The sequence below is a fragment of the Dioscorea cayenensis genome, chromosome 16 (genome assembly GCF_009730915.1).
Source record: "Dioscorea cayenensis subsp. rotundata cultivar TDr96_F1 chromosome 16, TDr96_F1_v2_PseudoChromosome.rev07_lg8_w22 25.fasta, whole genome shotgun sequence".
NCBI lineage: Eukaryota > Viridiplantae > Streptophyta > Magnoliopsida > Dioscoreales > Dioscoreaceae > Dioscorea > Dioscorea cayenensis.
The window spans coordinates 11,551,937-11,578,112 of record NC_052486.1 but is presented as its reverse complement, the minus strand read 5'-3'; the positions used below and the strand labels follow the sequence as shown (position 1 = coordinate 11,578,112).

At 32.8% G+C, this 26,176-nt stretch overlaps 1 protein-coding gene across 1 annotated transcript; it reads left to right on the top strand.

Moving 5' to 3' along the window:
* The first annotated feature begins 24,712 nt into the window (after positions 1-24,712).
* On the top strand, positions 24,713-26,176 carry LOC120278512. The gene is made up of 2 exons (XM_039285292.1): positions 24,713-24,766; positions 25,835-26,176. The coding sequence occupies exons 1-2, from the start codon at positions 24,713-24,715 to the stop codon at positions 26,174-26,176; spliced, it is 396 nt and encodes a 131-aa protein (XP_039141226.1).

Below are 26,176 nucleotides of genomic sequence, written 5' to 3'. Positions count from 1 at the left end.
TGATAAGTGCTTGAGTAGACATATTTTTCTATATGTTTTACATGCATTGAGTATCATTTTTACCATGGTTTATATCTCATATAGTGTATTCGGTGTTCTTTTGCGCAATTAGGTTGTGAATGCCTTGAAGGGAGAAAAGAAAGCAAAGATAGGTTACAAATACACATTTTGGGGGTTCTTGTTCAATTCAAGGACCAAAACACGAGAAGAGTCATGAACGTGGAGATGTGTGCGAACTTCCCCAAGGAGATCCAAGCAAATTTGCTAGTTGGAAGGGCACAAAAAGCTTCCATTTTGCGATTTTTTAAAAAAGGTGAGGTGTATTTGTAAGAAAACCATTAGTTTGTTCTTTTTAAAGATCCAATATCACCAGTTAATGATTTGGGTTTGATTTGATATTTTGTACATATATATGAATAAAATTTTCACCAGGTCATTTGTGAACACTATTTGACCAAAAGTGGCAAGTTTACTAAAGTTGTACATATAATTAAATTAATCATGGTGGCATTCTTGAATATCATCACCTAATGTAATATTTGTTTGCGAAAATAATATAAAGTCATTATTAATTATATTTTATAATAAACTTGCATGTCACAAAAATGAATAAATAAACGAAAAAATTAAAATTGTCATTGATGGTATACATTACGTAATAGTGGCATCATATTAAAATCTTTGTTTTGAATAGATCATTTTAAAAATTCATAAAAATAATATGAATCACCTAATATATTTGCCACTCAATATTCAAGTCATTACTGAAAGTATTATTGTTCATATTCTAATAGTAATTAACATTTCGTCACACAAAGATAAATATGAGCGGTGGATAGTTAATACTATTAAATTAATCAACAAGTGGTGGCATTCATTAATATCATCACACGATTTAATATTTATTTTGTGATAATAATATATTGTCATTATTAATTATATTTTTATAAAATTGCATGCCACATAAATTAATTAATAATTGAAAAAAATTAAAATTGTCATTGATGGTACACATAGTATTAGTGGCATCATATTAAAATTTTGTTCTGAATAAGACATTTTAAAATTCATAAAAACAAAAATAATATTAATTGCCTAATATATTTTCCACTCAATATTCTATTCATTCTATAAGTATAATTGTTTATGTCATTTAATACTTATATCTTCTAATAATAATAATTAATATTTCATTAAAAAAAAAGGAAAATATTATTTGCAGATAGTTAATATCATTAAGTTAATCAATGATAAGTGCTTGAGTAGACATATTTTTGTATATGTTTTACATGCATTGAGTATCATTTTTACCATGATTTATATCTCATATAGTGTATTCGGTGTTCTTTTGCGCAATTAGATTGTGAATGCCTTGAAGGGAGAAAAGAAAGCAAAGATAGGCTACAAATACAAATTTTTGGGGGTTCTTGTTCAATTCAAGGACCAAAAACACGAGAAGAGTCATGAACGTGGAGATGTGTGCGAACTTCCCCAAGGAGATCCAAGCAAATTTGCTAGTTGGAAGGGCACAAAAAAACTTCCATTTTGCGATTTTTTAAAAAAGGTGAGGTGTATTTGTAAGAAAACCATTAGTTTGTTCTTTTTAAAGATCCAATATCACCAGTTAATGATTTGGGTTTGATTTGATATTTTGTACGTATATATGAATAAAATTTTCACCAGGTCATTTGTGAACACTATTTGACCAAAAGTGGCAAGTTTACTAAAGTTGTACATATAATTAAATTAATCATGGTGGCATTCTTGAATATCATCACCTAATGTAATATTTGTTTTATGAAAAATAATATAAAGTCATTATTAATTATATTTTTATAATAAACTTGCATGTCACAAAAATGAATAAATAAATGACAAAATTAAAATTGTCATTGATGGTATACATTCGTAATAGTGGCATCATATTAAAATTTTGTTTTGAATAAATCATTTTAAAATTCATAAAAAAATAATATGAATCACCTAATATATTTGCCACTCAATATTCAAGTCATTACTGAAAGTATTATTGTTTATGTTCTAATAGTAATTAACATTTCGTCACACAAAGATAAATATTAGCGGCGGATAGTTAATACTATTAAATTAATCAACAAGTGGTGGCATTCATTAATATCATCACACGATTTATTATTTATTTGTGATAATAATATATTGTCATTATTAATTATATTTTTTTTATAAAATTGCATGCCACATAAATTAATTAATAATTGAAAAAAATTAAAATTGTCATTGATGGTACACATAGTATTAGTGGCATCATATTAAAAATTGTTTTTGAATAAGACATTTTAAATTCATAAAAACAAAAATAATATTAATTGCCTAGTATATTTTCCACTCAATATTCCATTCATTCTATAAGTATATATTGTTTATGTCATTTAATACTTATATCTTCTAATAATAATAATTAATTAATATTTCATTAAAAAAGGAAAAATATTAGTTTGCGAGATAGTTAATATCATTAAGTTAGTCAATGATAAGTGCTTAAATAGACATATTTTTCTATATGTTTTACATGCATTGAGTATCATTTTTACCATGGTTTATATCTCATATAGTGTATTCTGGTGTTCTTTTTGCGCGATTGGGTTGTGAATGCCTTGAAGGGAGAAAAGAAAGCAAAGATAGGGTTACTAGATACACATTTTGGGGTTCTTGTTCAATTCAAGGACCAAAACACGAGAAGAGTCATGAACGTGAGATGTGTGCGAACTTCCCAAGGAGATCCAAAGCAAATTTTGCTAGTTGGAAGGGCACCAAAAAGTTCCATTTTTGCGATTTTTAAAAAGGTGAGGGTGTATATGTAAGAAAACCATTAGTTTGTTCTTTTTAAAGATCCAATATCACCAGTTAATGATTTGGGTTTGATTTGATATTTTGTACATATATATGAATAAAATTTTCACCAGGTTATTCGTGAACACTATTTGACCAAAAAGTGGTAAGTTTACTAAAGTTATACATATAATTAAATTAATCATGGTGGCATTCTTGAATATCATCACCTAATGTAATATTTGTTTGCGAAAATAATATAAAGTCATTATTAATTATATTTTATAATAAACTTGCATGTCACAAAAATGAATAAATAAACGACAAAATTAAAATTGTCATTGATGGTATACATTCGTAATAGTGGCATCATATTAAAATTTTGTTTTGAATAAATCATTTTAAAATTCATAAAAAAATAATATGAATCACCTAATATATTTGCCACTCAATATTCAAGTCATTACTGAAAGTATTATTGTTTATGTTCTAATAGTAATTAATATTTCGTCACACAAAGATAAATATGAGCGGCGGATAGTTAATACTATTAAATTAATCAACAAGCGGTGGCATTCATTAATATCATCACACGATTTAATATTTATTTGTGATAATAATATATTGTCATTATTAATTATATTTTTTTTTATAAAATTGCATGCCACATAAATTAATTAATAATTGAAAAAAATTAAAATTGTCATTGATGGTACACATAGTATTAGTGGCATCATATTAAAATTTTGTTTTGAATAAGACATTTTAAAATTCATAAAAACAAAAATAATATTAATTGCCTAATATATTTTCCACTCAATATTCTATTCATTCTATAAGTATAATTGTTTATGTCATTTAATACATATATCTTCTAATAATAATAATAATTAATATTTCATTAAAAAAAAGGAAAATATTATTTGCAGATAGTTAATATCATTAAGTTAATCAATGATAAGTGCTTGAGTAGACATATTTTTGTATATGTTTTACATGCATTGAGTATCATTTTTACCGTGATTTATATCTCATATAGTGTATTCGGTGTTCTTTTGAGCAATTAGATTGTGAATGTCTTGAAGGGAGAAAAGAAAGCAAAGATAGGCTACAAATACAAATTTTGGGGGTTCTTCTTCAATTCAAGGACCAAAACACGAGAAGAGTCATGAACGTGGAGATGTGTGTGAACTTCCCCAAGGAGATCCAAGCAAATTTTCTAGTTGGAAGGGCACCAAAAAGCTTCCATTTTGTGATTTTTTTAAAAAAGGTGAGGTGTATTTGTAAGAAAACCATTAGTTTGTTGTTTTTAAAGATCCAATATCACCAGTTAATGATTTGGGTTTGATTTGATATTTTGTACATATTATGAATAAAATTTTCACCAGGTCATTTGTGAACACTATTTGATCAAAAGTGGCAAGTTTACTAAACTTGTACATATAATTAAATTAATCATGGTGGCATTCTTGAATATCATCACCTAATGTAATATTTGTTTGCGAAAATAATATAAAGTCATTATTAATTATATTTTATAATAAACTTGCATGTCACAAAAATGAATAAATAAACGACAAAATTAAAATTGTCATTGATGGTATACATTCGTAATAGTGGCATCATATTAAAATCTTGTTTTGAATAGATCATTTTAAAATTCATATAAAAATAATATGAATCACCTAATATATTTGCCACTCAATATTCAAGTCATTCATCGAAAGTATTATTGTTTATGTTCTAATAGTAATTAATATTTCAGTCACACAAAAGATAAATATGAGCTGACGGATAGTTAATACTATTAAATCAACAAGCGGTGGCATTCATTAATATCATCACACGATTTAATATTTATTTGTGATAATAATATATTGTCATTATTAATTATATATATAAAATTGCATGCCACATAAATTAATTAATAATTGATTAAAAATTGTCATTGATGGTACACATAGTATTAGTGGCATCATATTAAAATTTTGTTTTGAATAAGACATTTTAAAATTCATAAAAACAAAAATAATATTAATTGCCTAATATATTTTCCACTCAATATTCTATTCATTCTATAAGTATAATTGTTTATGTCATTTAATACTTATATCTTCTAATAATAATAATTAATATTTCATTAAAAAAAAAGGAAAATATTATTTGCAGATAGTTAATATCATTAAGTTAATCAATGATAAGTGCTTGAGTAGACATATTTTTGTATATGTTTTACATGCATTGAGTATCATTTTTACCATGATTTATATCTCATATAGTGTATTCGGTGTTCTTTTGAGCAATTAGATTGTGAATGTCTTGAAGGGAGAAAAGAAAGCAAAGATAGGCTACAAATACAAATTTTGGGGGTTCTTCTTCAATTCAAGGACCAAAACACGAGAAGAGTCATGAACGTGGAGATGTGTGTGAACTTCCCCAAGGAGATCCAAGCAAATTTGCTAGTTGGAAGGGCACCAAAAAGCTTCCATTTTGTGATTTTTTTAAAAAAAGGTGAGGTGTATTTGTAAGAAAACCATTAGTTTGTTGTTTTTAAAGATCCAATATCACCAGTTAATGATTTGGGTTTGATTTGATATTTTGTACATATATATGAATAAAATTTTCACCAGGTCATTTGTGAACACTATTTGATCAAAAGTGGCAAGTTTACTAAACTTGTACATATAATTAAATTAATCATGGTGGCATTCTTGAATATCATCACCTAATGTAATATTTGTTTGCGAAAATAATATAAAGTCATTATTAATTATATTTTATAATAAACTTGCATGTCACAAAAATGAATAAATAAACGACAAAATTAAAATTGTCATTGATGGTATACATTCGTAATAGTGGCATCATATTAAAATCTTGTTTTGAATAGATCATTTTAAAATTCATAAAAAAATAATATGAATCACCTAATATATTTGCCACTCAATATTCAAGTCATTACTGAAAGTATTATTGTTTATGTTCTAATAGTAATTAATATTTCGTCACACAAAGATAAATATGAGCGGCGGATAGTTAATACTATTAAATTAATCAACAAGCGGTGGCATTCATTAATATCATCACACGATTTAATATTTATTTGTGATAATAATATATTGTCATTATTAATTATATTTTTATAAAATTGCATGCCACATAAATTAATTAATAATTGAAAAATTAAAATTGTCATTGATGGTACACATAGTATTAGTGGCATCATATTAAAATTTTTGTTTTTGAATAAGACATTTTAAAAATTCATAAAAAACAAAAATAATATTAATTGCCTAATATATTTTCCACTCAATATTCTATTCATTCTATAAGTATAATTGTTTATGTCATTTAATACTTATATCTTCTAATAATAATAATTAATATTTCATTAAAAAAAAGGGAAAATATTATTTGCAGATAGTTAATATCATTAAGTTAATCAATGATAAGTGCTTGAGTAGACATATTTTTGTATATGTTTTACATGCATTGAGTATCATTTTTACCGTGATTTATATCTCATATAGTGTATTCGGTGTTCTTTTGAGCAATTAGATTGTGAATGTCTTGAAGGGAGAAAAGAAAGCAAAGATAGGCTTATTAATCACCTAATATATTTGTCACTCAATATTCAAGTCATTACTAAAAGTATTATTGTCTATGTTCTAATAATAATTAATATTTCGTCACACAAAGATAAATATCAGCGGCAGATAGTTAATACTATTAAATTGATCAAAAAGCTGTGTCATTCATTAATATCATCACACGATTTGACATTTATTTGTGATAATAATATATTGTTATTATTAATTATATTTTTTTTATAAAATTGCATGCCACATAAATTAATTAATAATTGAAAAAATTAAAATTGTCATTGATGGTACACATAGTATTAGTGGCATCATTTTAAAATTTTGTTTTGAATAAGACATTTTAATATTCATAAAAACAAAAATAATATTAATTGCCTAATATATTTTCCACTCAATATTCCATTCATTGTATAAGTATTATTGTTTATGTCATTTAATACTTATATCTTCTAATAATAATAATAATAATAATAATAATAATAATAATAATAATAATTAATATTTCATTAAAAAAAAGGAAAATATTAGTTGCAGATAGTTAATATCATTAAGTTAATCAATGATAAGTGCTTGTGTAGACATATTTTTTTATATGTTTTACATGCATTGAGCATCATTTTTACCATGGTTTATATCTTATATAGTGTATTTGGTGTTTTTTTGTGTAATTAGGTTGTGAATGCCTTGAAGGGAGAAAAGAAAGCAAAGATAGGCTACAAAGACACATTTTGGGGGTTCTTGTTCAATTCAAGGACCAAAACACGAGAAGTGTCATGAACGTGGAGATGTGTGCGAACTTCCCCAAGGAGATCCAAGCAAATTTGCTAGTTGGAAGGGCACAAAGGCAGTCACATCTTCATATTCCTTCTTTTTGTGAAAAATGTAAGACCTTACAAATGATGAGTCAACGAAGAAAAGTCTTATAGGCTATCACATGGACGTGTGCCTAACTATGTGGCCTTAAGAGAAGAGTGTTTGGACCGCGGTTGCGAAGAGGACTGTATCTAAGTACTGTAGCAAAACGGTGTAGTATTTTACTGTAGCAGAATTACTGTTCACGCGACTGTGTGAAAATTCCACGTGACTGAGTAAAAATTCCAACAGCTCACACGGGCGCGTGAAGACACGTGACAACCACTTTTGTGAATATAAATAGGCCGTTTGCCCTATTCTTTGGAGATTTTTTGCGGGTTTTTTGCGAGCACTCTAAGGGCAAAGCGGCTAGGGTTCTAGAGAAGGTCTTTGGCGATATTGGGGGCCATTCTTCACCAACTTTGATCGATCTTCTCTCTGTCATAGCGTCGAGGGGGCCTTCGGTAGCCTAGGTTCGAAGGAGGATTCTTCTAGACGTTGAGCGACCCATCAAGGCGATCATCACGAATTCATGGGGGTTTTTCTCTATGGCTTACATTGCTATTCATCGTATTAATCTTTGCTTTGTAACTTGCACCCATAGAGCTCTAAACCCTAGTAGGTATTTGGGCATGTTAACCCTATGATCTTATCTTTTGTATTGATTTGCTTTATGTTTCTATTAAATCTGAGTTGATTTGAGTTTTAATCTTGTTTTCCCATTGCTTGCATGTTTTATTGATCCTTGTGATTGATTTTCTATGCATGATTTGTTACTTTGATGTGAGAGAAGTCTCCATTAGAGTTAGAACTCCAAGGTTAAAGAGGGTTGAGAGGGTGAGTTATGAGATAGTGGAGTGTCCCCTTTCCCTTCAGACGAGTGTTACCTATCTCCGTATTCCCTAGACTCTGTGCAACCATATTTGGTGTGAGGCATGAGATTGAGAGATTTCTCCACCAGGACCTTGTAGGGGGTTAGGGATCTTTCGTCTAGAAATAGTTTTAAATCTATCTTCAGGAATAGGTTTCACTCATAGGTATCCTTAGAGCTTATTGCGGTCATATGGGGTGTAAGGTGTTGAGATTGAGCGATTTCTCCACCGGGACCTTGTAGGGGACTAGTACCGGTGGCTTGGAGGCAAGGGCCGGTTGTTCTTTGATTACCTCGACTCATTAAACTTGATTTAAAAGCATTTAGCAAGTCTTAAGCTTTATGTTAAATCCTAGGGAGAGCATTGCTCGGGCATCATATTAAAATTTTGTTTTGAATAAGACATTTTAAAATATTCTTGCAATTAGTTCATTTCATCACAACTATTAATTTCGACTAGATAACTAAGAATTGGTTACTACTAATACTACCGTTCCATGTGGATTCAACTGCCCACTCACCGGGGTATTTTATTACTTCGACACCCATGCACTTGTGATATGCACACGCAATTCGGAATGTGTCAATCAACAAGTACCTAATGTAATATTTGTTTGTGACAATAATATAATGTCAGTATTAGTTATATTTTTATGACAAATCTCCTAGTCACAAAAATTAATTTAGATAAATGACAAAATTAAAATTGTCATTAATAGTACACATTATTATTAGTGATATTATATTAAATTTTATGTCAAATAAGATACTTTAGAATTTGTCACAAAAAAAACATAATATTAATAACATGATATATTCGTCACTGTATATTTAAGTTGTCAATAAAAATATTTTCCTCCATCTTCAATTGGTTCGAAAATTTGGCGCCAAGTTTTTTGTGACATTATCATGTGATAATTTAAAATACTATCATATAAAATACTTGTTTTAAGGAAGTAAGTGACAAAATAATTTTTTTGTCACATTATGACCGTTCTTGTGACAAAAATCTAATGTGCCACAATGTAATTTATCACTAATTGACAAATTTGTTGTAGTGATTAGATGATCGAGATAGCCTTGCTCCTTAAGAGATTTATTCTCCTTACTTTGTTTCTTGTTCTCATATATATGGTTCTATTGTTCTAGTCATACAACATCTACTAAGTGTTAGTTCGCCCATCCCCCTCTCCCTTGTCCCCCTCGGAGATATTATGAATTAAAGTCTAGTGTTAGGAAATACTGAGTGACATACCCCTTGCGTGTGTGTACTGCAAGTGCACGAGTCGTCAAAGTAATAAAAATACCGCAGTGAGTGGGTAGTCAAATCCATAAAGAATAGTTGTTCAGAAGCACAAAGTATTGCTATCTAGCTAGAGTGAAAACCAAGTTGTGATGCTGCTTCAAAATATCAATGCAAAGAAAAGTAAAAGAAGAAAGAGAAAGCAAAAAGAGGAAGGAGAGGTAATCGATGGTAAAATGGGGTACTCGGACAATGCTCACTCTAGGACTATTGTTTCAAGTTCAAAACTAATATTATGTCTCCTAATTGAGGTTCAATGAGCCATGGAGATCCAAAGACACATGGTCCCAAACCTAGGGTCAACCGTGACTAGCCCTTTACACTATACCCTGGTAGAAAGGTATACTCTCGATGCATCACACAGTGTAGGACTACTTGAAGCTCTAGGGATTCCAAATGATAAACCCTATTCCCTAATATAGATCTAACACTTTGGTCCAGGCGAAAGACCCCTTATTACGATTAAGCCCCAGCACTAAGGATTACTTCAACACTTCACTCTGTTGCTGGCACAACTAAGCCCCATTGGAGTTTGTCTCTTAGCACTTCACTTTATTGTGACCGCAAAGAACTCTTAGAACGTGGAGGTAGGATAAATAACGTAGGAAGAGAAAGGGGACATTCCGCTACCTCTTGACCCACCCTCTCAACCCTCTTCAATCTCGCTAGTCTAATCCTAGCGAAGTTATCACCCCTTCAAAGGATTACCTAGATAGATTCTCAACCCTAGTGTCACTCTAAGGGAAAATCAAATCAACAAGCACACAGGATTGAAACTCAATTAAAACATCAATTAAAGGAAATATAATAAAAAATCAATGAACAAAATCATCCTAGGGTTTACAAGTCCAAGCACACACTAGGGGTTTAGCTCTCCATGGAGTAACACAAAGTCAAAGATAAAATCAAAGATGAATGCAAGTAATCCATAGAGAAAACCCCCTTGTCATCAGTATCGATGGTCTTGAGGAGCTGTCTTGTCTTCTCCAAGTACTCTTTTGTTAAGCCTAGGGTACACCTCGCCGAATCAATACTGACGAAAGCTTCCCCAATAGCTCTTCTCCAAAGGGAATCGATGTCAAATGCCGTATAACCGCTCCTAAAACCAAGCAAAAGGCTCTCCAAACCATAACCACGCTCGCCCCAAAAGATAGGTCCAAGATAGGAAGAAAATCCCCAAATAAAACTTTCAAAACGGTATTTATAGGGGTGAAGTCAGGATTACCAAGTTTTGTTTTCCTACATGCTGAACTCGCCCCAAGTCAAATCAACTGAGGTTATTTATATCATGTTTTTAGAAATTTGTTTGTAAGTTTTACATTTAAGTAGAATAATTAAATTTACAAAGTTCATTAATTGTTTTCCCTTGACTGTTGGGTTTTGTTGTGCATAGACCCCGCTCATGACATTGCAAAGGACCCTTGGATGTCTTTTGCTAGACCTTTTTGAGGGGAATAATAATTTATGTTACATGTTATTATAGAGGTTTATTTTAGGATGGATAATACTAAGATCGGCTGGTGGAGGTTTTGAGTATCTATACTTCATAATTCAAAATGACAAAGAACTTACAAAAAATGCACGAATAGAGAGCTTCTTGGAGTTTAATTTGATCGTCGAATACCTTTTAAATAGAAAGGTAAATTTTATAGTACTGTTATTAGACTAGTTATGTTGAGCTGGGCAAAATGTTGGGCATCTAAAAGACAATATACTCAAGGAATGGATTGGATATCAGGTATTGCAAGGAAATATTAAGGAACACATTTATTTGAAATGAACTAGACGGTATCTATTATTGATGAGTTAAAAGAGAATTGGTTAAGATGGCATAAACGTGTCTTTTGACCTTTGATGGAATAATGTGAAAAAAAAATCATGTAGCTGATCCGAAATAATTAGGACTAAATATTAATTGTTGTTGCTCCTACTTTTACTTTATTAAATAAATAATTTTGGTGTTTTTTAGTAGACTAATGACTAGAGTAGACTAATGACTAGATGTTCATATAGAACTCTTCGGAGCAACATAAGCAATGCCCTTGATATTTTCAATTACAATCAAATGATCCCTAAGACATTGTGATGGTCCATATCTTCACAATTTGTCTACCTTCTTTTGTTAAAATATTTTTGGTATTTTAGTACAATAGGAGATTCTCAATAGTTCTTCATTTTTTGTTAATATTATTATCAAATAATTTGTGTATAAATATTTTTGTGTACATAAATACCAAGTAACCATTGGATAGCCCAATGGTATGACACCAAAGTATAAGAGGGAGGTCATGGGGTCAAATCCCTCCCCGACAGTACTGTTCATATACTGTTCACACGGGATTTTTATACTATTCTCATACTGTACATATACTGTACATTCGGGTTTCAGTACTGTTTGGTACTATTTATATTCATATAAAAAGGGCGCTTGTCATCTATTATTCAAAAAAAATAAATAAATACCAAGTATATGATTGTGGAGATCTATTGTAATATTTGGTTTATTTTATACCCATGGCTGCATAAATCACTCTCTTATACTATTGACACGCGAGGTATCACATATTAAACAAATTATTCTTTTTTTTTTCACGTGTGCCAATAATTCATGAGTATTTGTTTTTTTTTCTTCCCTTCATTTTCACTTTTCTACTAAAATTTTTTGAAAATGTAATTGTTAATATAATGTTTTTTTTTCCAAAACGACTCTCCTAATTCTTTTTTTTTCATTCAAAGTATGATTGATGATTTAGAATGAGTCTGATTCTTGTCCACAATAATAAAATAAAATTAAAAAAACCACCATATAGGCTCATTGGGTCTTATAGGCTATGAAGATACATGAATCTTATGACTTGACATTCAATTAGAGTTATTTATTTATATTTCATTATAACGAAATAAATTTGAAACTCCATTTACACGAAGAAAACGAAATAAATTTTTAAAGAAGATGTTTTCTTTGTTTTATGAAAATGAGAAAATTTATCACAAATATTACCTTTCTGTATCTGGATACAATATTAAGTCACAGAAAAAAATTGATTAAAAATTTATAATTCATCATTTTAAAATTTTTGTAAGTAGATTACTAGTTCAATTATTTTTTATTTTTTATTTTTATTTTTGAGCTGAATTAGTTAATCAATTAAAAATGAATCGTTAAGATTTTTTACTATCTAAAAAATAAATCACGGTTGGAATATTTATTCATGTATGATCTCATATGTTTTATTGATTGCATAAATTGAACGAAAGGTTGAAAAATTGTGAGATTTGGATCATAATATTATACATATAATTTCATAAATATGATAAAAAATACTTTTTTTTCTCTACGTAGAAGGGTATGTAACTTCTCAACAGTAGTTAGTCTATTTTTATAGGGTAAAATTTGTTGATTTCATATTTACTTTTGAGATAAAATTTCTTGATTTATAATCTACAACATGTTATCGTAATTATACATAGATTTAAACCAAGTAAATATAAAAGAAAACATGAACACAGCATGCAAATTAGAAAGTTTTAATTCTTTACCTTCATATCTAACACCTTATAATTATATATTTAATACTTTACTAACATGTATAACACAATATATATATTTTGTGATCATAGTGATATGAATGTATTTTTTTTTTAATTAGGTTTAAAGTATTGGAGAATCTCATGGTTTGAAAATTATAAGAAATAATTTCCGACACAAGCTTACAATACAAAATTACAAAATTGTGTCAATATTTAATTTGCCACACAATCTATGACACAACAAAAATGTTGCATTTTGGTCATCACAAATTTTTATGACATTTTTGAAAATGTTTAGCAAATTTTGTGACGTTAGATATAAAAGTTGCACAACTCATAGTAATTTATGGTTCCCACTAAACAAAAATTTGCTATTTGATTAGTAATGTTATGCAACATCATTTTTGGGAAACATTTATGACGTCATAGATTGTATTGCAAAGTAGGTGACTATGCGATGATTTGTTGGGACAATTCATTTGTGACACATTTGTTTGTAATAGATTGTATTGCTACTTGAGTTACTATGAGATAGTAGGTTGCGACAACTTGTTGCTATAGTTATTTGTGACTCTTTTTGTGATTGTTTGTGATGATATTTGTGACAATTTTTGCTATATATATATACATTTTTTTTTTGTGATGCCTTGTTTAAATTTAATTTCTAATTTGCGACACTTTACAACAAATATCAATGTTGCGATGTAATATTTTGCAACACCTCAAGCAATGCTTTGCAAAGCCAATTTATAAAATTCGGAAAATAAATATTTTAATTAATCAATTTTGCTAATTATCAATTAAAATTTAATATAAATTTTACAATATATATATATATATAACACAAAATTAAATTTAATTATTACTAATTAATCAATAGAAACTAGAAATGCTACAAGATAATAATATCTTATATAGAAAAGTATCTAACACAATAATCCCATATATTGCATTTATTAGGTTGCAATCTCGTTGACACCTTTATGTGGATATTCAATTGGGTGCTAAGGCTTCTTAACTTCTTCAAAAGGCTAAGGTGCATTGGAGTTAAATGCCCTAGTCCTAGAAATAGTATGAAGTGCAAGGAGCCATCGCAAGATTTACCAGGATACCTCAATATTCAGAAGAAAAAAGATATTCTGGTTTTGCTGTTTCTGCTCCTCATATGCCTTCTCTAAGACTTGAGTATGTTTCTTCTGCTCATCATATGTATTCTCTAAAATTCCAACTTGCTCCAAATCTCTGGAGGGAAAGCAACAGATCGCTGAATAATAGTAGTAGATCGCTAAAATTGGGAGTGAGAGTACTTAGAAGAGGCTATCTTCATAATGAGGTTTCTTATACCATATTATTGATTTTTTACACCCTTGAATAGGTCCCACCATAGCTTATCATCGTCAATTTGTGCTTCCTCTCCTTCTCGGGTAGTTATATTGGCCAACCTTGAGAGATTTTTCCTACAAAAATAAAATTAACAATTAACAATATGTTATGACAAATAAGTTATTACAAATTAAGAGGTAAATTAAATTTACACTTACGTGGGTTAATTAGACCTTCTGCTTATTCCAGCTCCCATCTTCTTTCTGAAAGACATCCATGAAGGCCTTCATCATGGTTATCTTTTTGTCTATTTTTGCTTTCTAAAAAATAAATAAATAAAATGTAGTTAATTATTAGAATAATGTTTAAATTTATATTTATGAAAAAAAGGGTGAAACCTACCAGCCTATCTCTGTGCTTGATCCTTGATAAGTGCTCTATTATACATATTATATCGATCTTATTTAGCACTTAAGCAATCCTCAGGAGTATGATTTTATGAATAACTGGTACTTAATTCATTCCATTATTTTTCACAGGATAAAAGAAGCACAACAAGAGCCAAAGGAAGGAAATTGGGAATAAAATGGTGTTAAAAGCAACAAACAGAGAAATACACGGGCAGGGTAGACGCTCGTGTACCTGCTAGTGTACACTTCAAAAGAGGAGCACTCAAAGAAGCATGCGGACACTGTGTGATCAGTCGAGTACTCCCCGATCACCCTTCTACCGAGAAGAACATGGCCGTGTAGATGAAGTACATGCCTGTGTACATTCAAAGAGTTGCAGAACATGTTGCAGACGAGAACACGGGTAGAAAGAAGATACATGGTTGTGCAACTCAAGAGCCACAGTGCAGAGAAGACTTGAGAGTTATACTGCCAGATGAAGCAGTACACAACCATATACATTCAACAGTGTATTTTGGAGTTGGGAGTTTTTCGACTAGTCCTAGGAGTTATACAAGAAAGATACACGCCCGTGTACTTGCCAGCGTACTGGTTGGGTTCCTATGATTATAAATAAAAGTTTTGAAGGGTTTTAGGGAATTGGACTTTGGGCCAAATTTCTGAGAAAAAAGTTGAGGACAATTGGCTAGGGTTTGAAGGAGCTTCCAAGAGATTAAGGAGGAGTTTGAAGGAGTCGCCTAAGTAAAGATCCATTGGCAACAATAGCGGTTCGCATCAACTCCAACATCAGACATTGAGAAGACGGTTTTCTTCATATGTCTAGGGTTTTAGAGATTGCTTTACATTTTGTATTGATGGACCTAGGCCCCATGGAAGGCTGATAAGTGCTTGAGTAGACATATTCTTTTATATGTTTTACATGCATTGGGCATCATTTTTATCATGGTTTATGTCTTATATAGTGTATTTGGTGTTCTTTTATGCAATTAGGTTGTGAATGCCTTGAAGGAGGAGAAAGAAGCAAAGATAGGTTATAAAGACACATTTTGGGAGTTCTTGTGCAACCTAAAGATCAAAACACAAGAGGAGATCATGTACATGGAGGTGTGTGCCAACTTCTAAGAGGATTCAAGCCAATTTGCTAGTTGGATAGGCACAAAGGCAGTCACATCTCCATGTCCCTACTCTATGTGAAGAATGCAAGACCTTTCAAATGAGGATTCGACGAAGAAAAGTTGTATGACCTACCACATGGATGTGTGCCTGACCATGTGGCCTCAAGAGAAGAGAATGTGAGCCACATTTATGGAGAGTAATGTAGCAAAACAACGTAGCATTTTACTGTAGCAATACTGTAACAAAAATGCTGTTCACGCCCCGCGTAAAAATTTCATGCAGTCGTGTGGCAATTTATGCAACCCACGAGGGCGGGTGAAAGTTGACGCGGGTGCATGGAAGCACGTGACAGTCGCGGTTTGGGCCTATAAATAGCCCTTTTGTCCTATTCTTTGGAGACTTTTTGCTAGCGTTCGAAGGGTAAAGCGACTAGGGTTTCAAGAGGAGGTCTTTGGCGAATTTGGAGGGTGTTCTTCACCAACTTTGATAGGTCTATCATCTTTCATAGCATCGAGGAGGTGATAAGTGCTTGTGTATAAGTATTAATAAGCATTTTTTTCTTATATTTAGCATCCCTTTTATCATATTTTATGGGTCATTCGTGTGTATTTGTGCTCTTTTGTGCATTTAGGGTTGTGGAGACAAGTTTGGAAGAAAGAAAGCAAAAATAAATCATGGATGAGATTTTTGAGGAATCTCTTGTACCGAACAAGGATTAAGGCACAAGTTGTGTTTACCGGCATGTGGGTGTGTGCCAACCTCCAAAAATGTGCAAGTGAATTTACAATTGGAGGGGCACCAAGGCAGTCACGCACATATGCTCCGACTTGTGTAACATTGTCAAGAGCTCCATCAATGAGTTTGAAAGCAAGATGCGACATGATTTACTGCATGGATGTGTGTCCAACCATGCGGCCTTCATGAAAAATGGATTCGGGAATACTGTAGCATAGTATTGTAGCAGTTACTGCAGTATATCACTGGGCGTGTGAAACCCTGATTTCAGCCCTTTTGAGTAGTGTAGCAGTTACTATTCACAGCGCACAGAAAATGAGAAACTTGGAAATTCACACGCCCGTGTGAAAATTTCACATGGGTGTGTGAAACCCCGATTTTAGCCCTTTAAGTACCGCTTCACAAGTTTATTTTGGGGATTCTTTCCTATCATTTGCCTATCTTTTGGGGAGAGCACAACTAGGGTTTGGAGAGGTTTTTGCTGAGATTTTGGAGAGTTCCTACAACATTCGACATCAATTTCCTTCTGAGGAGAGTTATTAGGGGAGCTTCTGACGGCTTTGATTCGGCGGGGTTTGCCCTAGGCTTGACGGAGGAGTCTTTGGAGAAGACGAGTCGGCTCTTAAAGACCATGGACATGGATGACAAGGGGGTTATCTCTATGGATTGCTTGCACTTATTTTTGATTTCATCATTGATTTTGTATTGCTTCATGGAGAGCTAAACCCCTATTGGGTGCTTGGACTTGTAAACCCTAGGAGGATTTTCTTTCATTGACTTCTATTATGTTTCTTTAATTGATGGTTTAATTGAGTTTCAATCTTGCATGCTTATTGTTGTGATTTTCCCTTATAGTGACACTAAGGTTGAGAATCCATCTAGGTAACCCTTTAAAGGGGTGACAACTTCACTAAGGTTAGACTTAGCGAGATTGAAGAGGGTTGAGAGGGTGAGTCGAGAGGTAGCGGAACGTCCCCTTCCCCTTCTGACATGATTTATCCTATCTCCATGTTCCAAGAGTTCTTTACAATCATGATAGAGTAAATTGCTAAGAGACCTTCTCTCCTGGGGCTTAGTTGAATTAGTGACAGAGTGAAGTGTTGAGTTATCCTTAGTGCTGGAGCTTAATTGTGATAAAGGATCTTTCGCCGAACCAAAAGGTTAGATCTAAATTAGGGAATAGGGTTTATCACTTGGAGTCCCTAGAATCTCAAGCAGTCCAACATAGTGTGAAGTGTTGAGAGTATCCCTTTCCGCCGGGGCATAGTGTAGAGGGCTAGTCACGGTTAACCTTAGGTTTGGGACTGTGTGTCTTTGGATCTCCACGACTCATTAAACTTCAATTAGGACGCATAATATTTGTTTTGCACTTGAAATAATAGTCCTAGGGTAAGCATTATCCGAATATCCCATTTTACCATTAATTACCTCACTTTAATCCTCTTGCTTTCTCTTTTCTCTTTTATTTTTATTTGTATTAATCTTTTGACTCAAAATCACAAATTGGTTTTCACTTTAGCTAAATAGCAATATTTCTTGTTTCTGAGCATCTATTCCATGTGGATTTGACTACCCACTCACCGAGGCATATTATTACTTCGACAATCGGTGCACTTGCGGTACACACACGCAAGGCCTTTGGCAACCTTGCTTCAGAGAAGGATCCTTCAAGACATTGAGCGACCCATCAAGGACATCATCAGGAATTCGATGGGGTTTTCCTCTATGGTTTACATTGCTTTTTATTGCAATATTCTTTGCTTTGTAACTCGCCCCATGAAGGGCTAAACCCTAGTAGGTATTTGGGCATGTAAACTCTAGGATCCTATCTTTTGTATTGACTTACTTATGTTTTCTATTAATTCTGAGTTTATTTGAGTTTTAATCTTATTTTCTCATTGCTTGCATGTCATATTGATCTTTGTGATTGATTGGTGTTGTATGATTTGTTGCTTTGGTAAGAGAGAGGTCTCCATTAGGGTTAGAACTCCAAGATTAAAAGAGGGTTGAGAGGGTGAGTCATGAGATAGTGGAACGTCCCCTTTCCTCTCCGATGAGTATTTCCTATCTCCGTATGCCCTAAGCATTATGCAACCATATTTGGTATGAGATTTGAGATTGAGAGATTTCTCTACCAGGATCTTGTAGGGGATTAGGGATCTTTCGTCTAGAAGTAGGGTTAGGTCTATCTTTAGGAATCAGTTGTACTCTAGGTATCCCTAGAGCTTATTGCGGTCATATGGGGTGTGAGGTGTTGAGATTAAATGATTTCTCCACCGGGACCTTGTAGGGAACTAGTATTGGTGGCTTGGAGGCAGGGAACGATTGTTCTTGGATTATCTCGACTCATCTAACTCGGTTTAAGAACATTGAATAAGTCTTGCATTTCATGTTTAGATACTAGGGGAGCATTGCTCGGGTACCTCACCTTTACTAATTGAGATCTCCCTTGTTTTCTATTTTCCCTTGCTTTCTTGCGATTTTCTTATTGTTGCAATTAAGTTCATTCATCACAATCTTGATTTCGACTAGATAACTGAGAAGTGGTTACTACTAATACTTCCGTTCCCTGTGGATTCGACTACCCACTCACTGGGTATTTTATTACTTCGACACTTATGCACTTGTGGTACACACACGCAGTTCAGCCATGTCAAAGGCTAACTTTCTTGAGTACCCGGATTGATGTAGCTCGAGAATACTTTCATCTTGCTATTACTTTTTAATACAGATTAGCATTGGCTTTTGGATTCATCCTTGTTTTTTCTTGTTGATTTTGCCTATCGAGAGTGACTTTACCATTTTAATTGTAGATGTGTATCGAGAGATCCTTGTGAGAGAATCACACAAAGATGATGTACCTTTTGACTATAATCTTGGTAGTTTATCTCTGATTCTTGACATGGAATTCCTAGAGCTCAATGCAATTATGCTATTGTAGGGGTAGGAGAGATTCACTTCGACTATAGCATAGGATTAGTCACTAGGGAGTCTTGAGAGAGCACTTGGTATACTTTTGAATTCCTTTTATCCATTTAGCCAAGCGATTTATCTTTATTAAATCGTAATACTTCCTTTATTAATTTCCCAAGTAAAGTCAGTTCGGGTACCATTTTATCCATCGCTTCTAGTTCTCATTCCCTTTGGTTTGGTCCTTTATTTATTTTGTTGCTTGTTGTCTTTGGATTTTGACCTAATTCTTTGTTAATTAGTTGGCTAGTGAAGATAAAGATAGTACTAGTATTATCTAGTCTCTGTGGATTCGACCTTGCCCTTTTGTATATATGTCATTGTATCTCCTATGTCATATTCCCATGGTCTTGAACACTGGCACGATCGGACCATGACAGTGGTGAGGCACTGAGGCCATAGTGATGTTGTGAAGGTTGTGTTTTGGTCTGATTTGCCTCAATATTTGCTTCTTTTGCCTTAAAATGCACTTATAACCTATGGTGAACAAGAGAATGAAATTTTGTACTAGTTTGGTGCTAAACATGTAAGATTTCATGCTATATGTAGTTAAAATGATATATAAAATATGTACGTTGAAGCACTTATCAAGTCAATATATCAAATATCAAGGTTCATAACCTGGGGCACCGAATGACGGTTAGCCCCTCATGGTTCTACAAGATAAACAAATATAAAAGCAAATAACATAAAGGAAAATCTATAAACACTCTTCTTGCTTCTCCAAATCTTCCCAATGGTGTCTGATGAAGTTTCCACCATTGTTGCTCCGCTCTACTTGGCGCCCTAGCTAGCACCTCAGATCCACCTCCAATCTCTTGATAAAGAAGCTCTACTGCAGTCCTAACCCAGATCTACATGAAATCTAGCCAAAAGCCCATTTGAAAACCTAGCTTTAGGGCTTAAAAAGGTGTGCACGATGCAAGCACGGACAGTGCTCTTTTCAAGACATCTTGGGATGAGTTTTCAGCATGAAAAATCAAAAACATGTAATTTGCACAGGTGGAAGTACGGGTGTGCTTCCGACCATGCTTTCCCTTACATGGTAATAAATATTACTTCTTACTACTATTAACAACTTTTGTAATATTTAATTTTTTACTCAAACTTATAGAACGCTTACAGGTTGTTGGAGATTTCCAAAGTTTTATGATAAGGACCTCTCTTTTTTCTCCAATATAGTTTTGATATCAAATTTTAAGATTATTTCCCATTACAAAAGAAAAGAACACACGCTTAGTTTTTTTTTTTTAGCCTTTACTTCAATAAATCTTAATTCACATTATCTTGATATAAGATCAGTAGTATTTCAGATGTCTTAGGGACCAAGTATCACAGAAATTTGTCTCAATTATCTTGATATAAGATCAGCAGTATTTCAGCTGTCTTAGGGACCAAGCATCATAGAGATTCACTCTTAAGAAAACAAGACTAGTAAATGATTATTCTTTCTTACTTTTGATCACCGGGCCTTAACACAGATCCTTGCTCTTCAAGTGCCCACTTACTACCTATCCTTAAAGAGAAATAATCAACACTTCATCTTGTCTTAAAAAGAGCTATGTTACTTGATAAAGTACAAGATTTATGAAGCTCTTGCTAAGTGAAAAGAAAAGCATATATTCTTAAAACATGTAAAGAGAAATAAAAACTTCATACTAAAACTACATGGTTTCAGAGAAGAAAAGCCCTAGAGGGCTTTTACCCCTCCATATCCTTACCTTTCGGGCTCTGATACCACTGGGGACGGGTTATGGCTCTCTTACAATGACACGGCTATGAGAGTTATCAAAGTGAAGTAAAGGAAACAAGAAAAGAAGGTTAGGGAGATGGAGAGGATCATGAGATCTGGGGACAGGGTGGGAATCTTTTATAATGACATGGCTATGACACTACAAAAAAATTGCCATATACTGACGCTTTTCAATAGTAACAGTTAAATTCCGTAGCTATAGACTGGTTTTTACTGACGATACTTTAAAACTGTCACTATATATAAGATATTTACTGACGGATTTTAATATGTTGGTATAGGTAGACTTTTATCTATAGTAACAGTCAAATTTGTATCTATAGATTATCTATACCAATGGAACATTCAATTTGTCAGAATAAATATGACATTTACTTACAGATATTAATCAATTAGTATAACTAATACTCTATACTTATACTTATCTATAGCAATGGTTAAATGTAGTAGCTATATATTATTTATACCAATGAATCTTTAAAAGTGTTAGAATAGATCAGACATTCAGTGACGGAAATCATTCAGTTGGTAGAGCTATATGTTTTGAATTTTATTTAATTTTTATATTTATGTTTAGTAGAGCATGGCTTAATAATAATAATTATAGAACTCCAAATACGCGATGCTGCTCCTCGGGATCTCCCTCAGCCTCGCCCGTACTGTCTCCATTTGCGAAGCTCTGAGCACCTTCTTCACCTCCTCCATCGATACTCTCCCTCTCACCTCCTCCTTCTTCTTTTCCTCTGGCGGAGGAACCAAGCAATCGAGCCGGATTCGATCCCGATTCAACCCCCGGATCCGCTCAATGAGCCGATCCCCAGTGGGGATCCACCGATCAGGCGGCACCGCCGCCTGAAAGATCGGCCGTCGCTGGAGCATCCGTTGAAGCAACCCTTCTTCCATGCCGGATTCCGAGACCATCCACCACCGTAGTGCAGTAGAGCTCGTCGATGCCACCATTGGTGCTCAGATCTGGGAGTAGATCTTAGCTAGGGTTTTGCGGAACGCCATTTCCTTGGAGCTCTCTTCGGGTTCTCGAGAAGAAAATCAAAAGGAAACCCTAGATCTCTAGTTGAAGCGAATATGGTGCTGATCTCTCTGACACGGGACTATATTGGGCGCATGCTCCAGGATATCTCCGGTATTAAGGTCCTCGTCCTCGATTCCCACACGGTATTGATCTTCGTTATCCTTCTCATTTCTCCTTAATTTCATGATATAACTTGCGAGTAACTTGGAGAAATGTTTGATTCCATGGTTATATTGATTGATCTATCACGCGATCAACCTCTTTTTTTTTTCATTTGTTTGTGTTGTTGAAAGAATCGATTGAGATCTTGCGGTGAATTCCATGAATTTGATAGAAATGATTTACTCCATATCATGTTTGATCAGCTTGTTAAAGTTTAGGGTATCTTGTTTGCTTTGTTTTGATTTATTTCTTAACAGGTTTCTCCTTGATTATGTTCCTGTGGCAGTACAGAATGCTTTTATGAGTAAAGAAATCAAAAGAGGAACACTCACTAGTTTTTGTGTTCACTTAATGTTATGATTTCTTCATAGTGATGAGATCTTTTAGTGGGTGTTTGGATTTGAGGGATACACGATGAAACGAAAATGGAAAAATGAGAAAAATAGAAGAAAGTATATTAGAATATGGTTTATTATATCTAATTTAATTGGTTATACAAAAGAGAGTTTAATTTGGTGTATGCTATGTGATGTCCGCTTTCAGGTTAGCATTGTGAGTGTTGTGTATTCTCAGTCTATGTTGCTTCAAAAGGAGGTGTATTTGGTAGAACTAGTGGATGGAAAAGTGTATAGCCCATTTTTTCTATCTTGGAGTTGCTACTGCTGTTGTTGTTGTTTTGAGGGAGCATTTATACTATGCAAAAATAAAGAAAAAATTTTAATTACAAAGATCTAAATTGTCTGGAGATTAAATGATCCTGAAGCCCGGACTAATTTTTTTTTTGTCTGGGAAGATATGAAAATGCTAGTGACTCCTCTCTCTAATGATGTTTCGTTCATGAATAGTTTGAAGCTTTCTTTTATTTACTTCTAACCTTGTATTTTCCTTTAGCAAAGAATCTAAAACTATGTTTACTGCCTTTCTGATTTGTGTATACTCTCAGGGTCAGGATTTTGTTGTGCACTGGCTCACTGTGTTTGCGGTTTTGAACCATCTTTTTAATTTTTGAATCTTTGTTCTTTGTTCTGTTCTTCTTGGCAAAAACCTTTTAAGATTAAAAAAAGGTCAAAAGAGACCTGAAGCAAAACAACTGTAAGTGGTCCTCTTAGTAATTACTATCGAGATTGACATTGAGAACAGTTCTGAAGACATCATTGGTCTTGGTCTTTTGGTGTTTGGTGGGTTTTTCTTCTCATTCATCCTTTTAAAGAGAAATAAGAGAAAGATGGCACTATGAGAGATGACTTGTGACTTATGACTAATGGCTTTGGTGGCTTGATGACTTGTTGAGAGCTGTGTGTGTGTGTGTGTGTGGGTGGTACTCATTTCCACTTGTGGTATCTTTCCTACTGCCTTCTTTGACCAATTAAAAACTTTTTAGAGATTATTCATGTTTTACATTAAGATGAAAATTATATGAAATTTCTTTTTTGTTCTTATCCTTGATTTTTTTTTTCTATTTTAACTCTATTTGTTCTCATTTATTTGTTTCATGTATTTACACAAAAAGAGAATCTAATTCACTATCTCAACTTGTTTGTATTGTTGTTGTCAACACAATCAAATTTAGAAATTCTGAATGAGGTTGCTGAGGTTTTAGCTAAAAGTTGTGAGATAGCGTGAGTCACATTACTACATATATATATATAAGGTTGTGAATTAGGTAGGTCATGTTATATATTTTATATACATTTATATTTAGAGAGAGAGAGAGAGAGAGAGAGAGAGAGAGAGAGAGAGAGTCCAATTGAATTGAGCAACTTAGGTTGATTGGTTGCTAAGCATGCTACTTTTTATAAGAAGAAAAAGTTAAAAAAAGATGCACATGCTAGGGATTCCCTCACATGGCTTAGCAGCCTCAATTTTGCAAATCTTTTGACAAATCATGTTTAGGCCTTAAACAAAGAGTGCATCCTTATCCCAGACACCATTAGTCCTTGTTTCCTAATCTCCAACTTTGCCATGCATATCTCTCCCTACTTAAGTCTATATACATATCAAACCAAATCAAAATCAACCCTCATTAGCTGTCACTTGCTCCATAACGTGTGTTGTGACATATTCGTATATATATTATAACCTCAAGAAGAAGATGAACACAACCACCGGTACTTCCACATGCCTCAAAATTTGGTTTGTCCTATTGTGCAGCCTTTTATACAAAAAGACTCGACCACAGAGTAGAGGTATCTAGATTCCGACCATGACTTTATGATCCGATGAGTCTCTATAGTTGGTGGTACATCATGGCTAAGGTCATTGCTGATGGAAAAAGGCAAAATGGGGGTCCTCCATTTGGGGTTGTCTTATAAGTGGGAAGGCATTATTTTTGTACTAAATATTTTTTGAGAAACTTATAATAAATTTATCATTTCAGAAGAGAGAAAGAGAAAATGTTGGTTAGGTCAAACCACTTGTGAGGTGCATTAGGGTTTTGAGCAGTTTTAAGTGGGTTCAGAGAATTTCAGCTTTGATATTATTTATTTATTGTTGATCCAAGAAGAAGAACTTAATTTAATATCTCTTATGTTGCCATCAAAACAATTAAACAAATAAATGAGTACAAGATGGACCATTAATTGTACACTTGATAAGGTTTTCTTAGATCTTAAGAAAGCCAAGAAAATAAAAATAATAATAATAAAGAAAACCAAGAAAAAAACTCTTGCTATTGAACTATTTTATTATACACATTTTTTTTAAAACCTCATGCATGTATGCATTGCCTCCTTTTCTATATGATATATACATATCTAGGTGGGTAAACTTTCATTTTATTTTCTATATATATGATATAGAGTTACATATATATAATATATACCGGCTTTGTATATATCTATTATGAATATTAAACTATATATGAATATTCTTAATTATGAGTGATATTGTTTGAGTGGAGAATGAAGAGGGAGACAATTGATAACATTAATGTGGGTAGCTTTAATTAAATCCCTGCAGGCCATGCACATTGAATGTGTGCTCTAATGGATAACGATATCGATATATCATCATCTTCTAGATGATGTATGTATATATATATATATATGTTTGTTAATCAAGTCACTAACGGTAATTAATTAGTAATGGTAATTAGTTTTTTGTTAACACTTGAATGGTGCCATGATTCATGCCATAATTCAAGGGAGAGAACAACAACCTAATGATGGAATACTTAGCTAACAATAGTTTAGCCACTAGTTGAGAGGTGAAAGGTAAAGATAAAGAAGGGGAACCTCTTCTCAAAGCTGTTTGGTGGGTCATTATAACTTGACACTTACACTAAATTCAATGGTTTGTAGAATTATGGATGGCAAGGAAATAGAGGTTCTAGTATTTTTTTGATTTTATGTTTTTGATTTATATTGTAGGAACTTATGAAGAAAGGATTAAGTGAAAGTAATTCACAAGATCCTAAAAGGTGTTCATGGGAAAATGATGTGTATTCACAAGTTAAAGGACCAGAGAAAAGAGGGCGTATTCGTTGTATGGGAACAATTTCTACTTCATCAAGCAAGTCTGGTCCTTCATGTTCTCAAATCATATATCGTAATGAAGTACAAGATTTGAAGGCTGAGGTTCAAGGATTGAAGGAAGCTTTAACTACTTTGATTTCATTATTTCAAAAGCAATTTCCTAATGAGAACATGGAGGTCCTAAATGCTGTGACTCGCATAGTCAATGGAGAGGTATGTGATACTATGTATATTTAA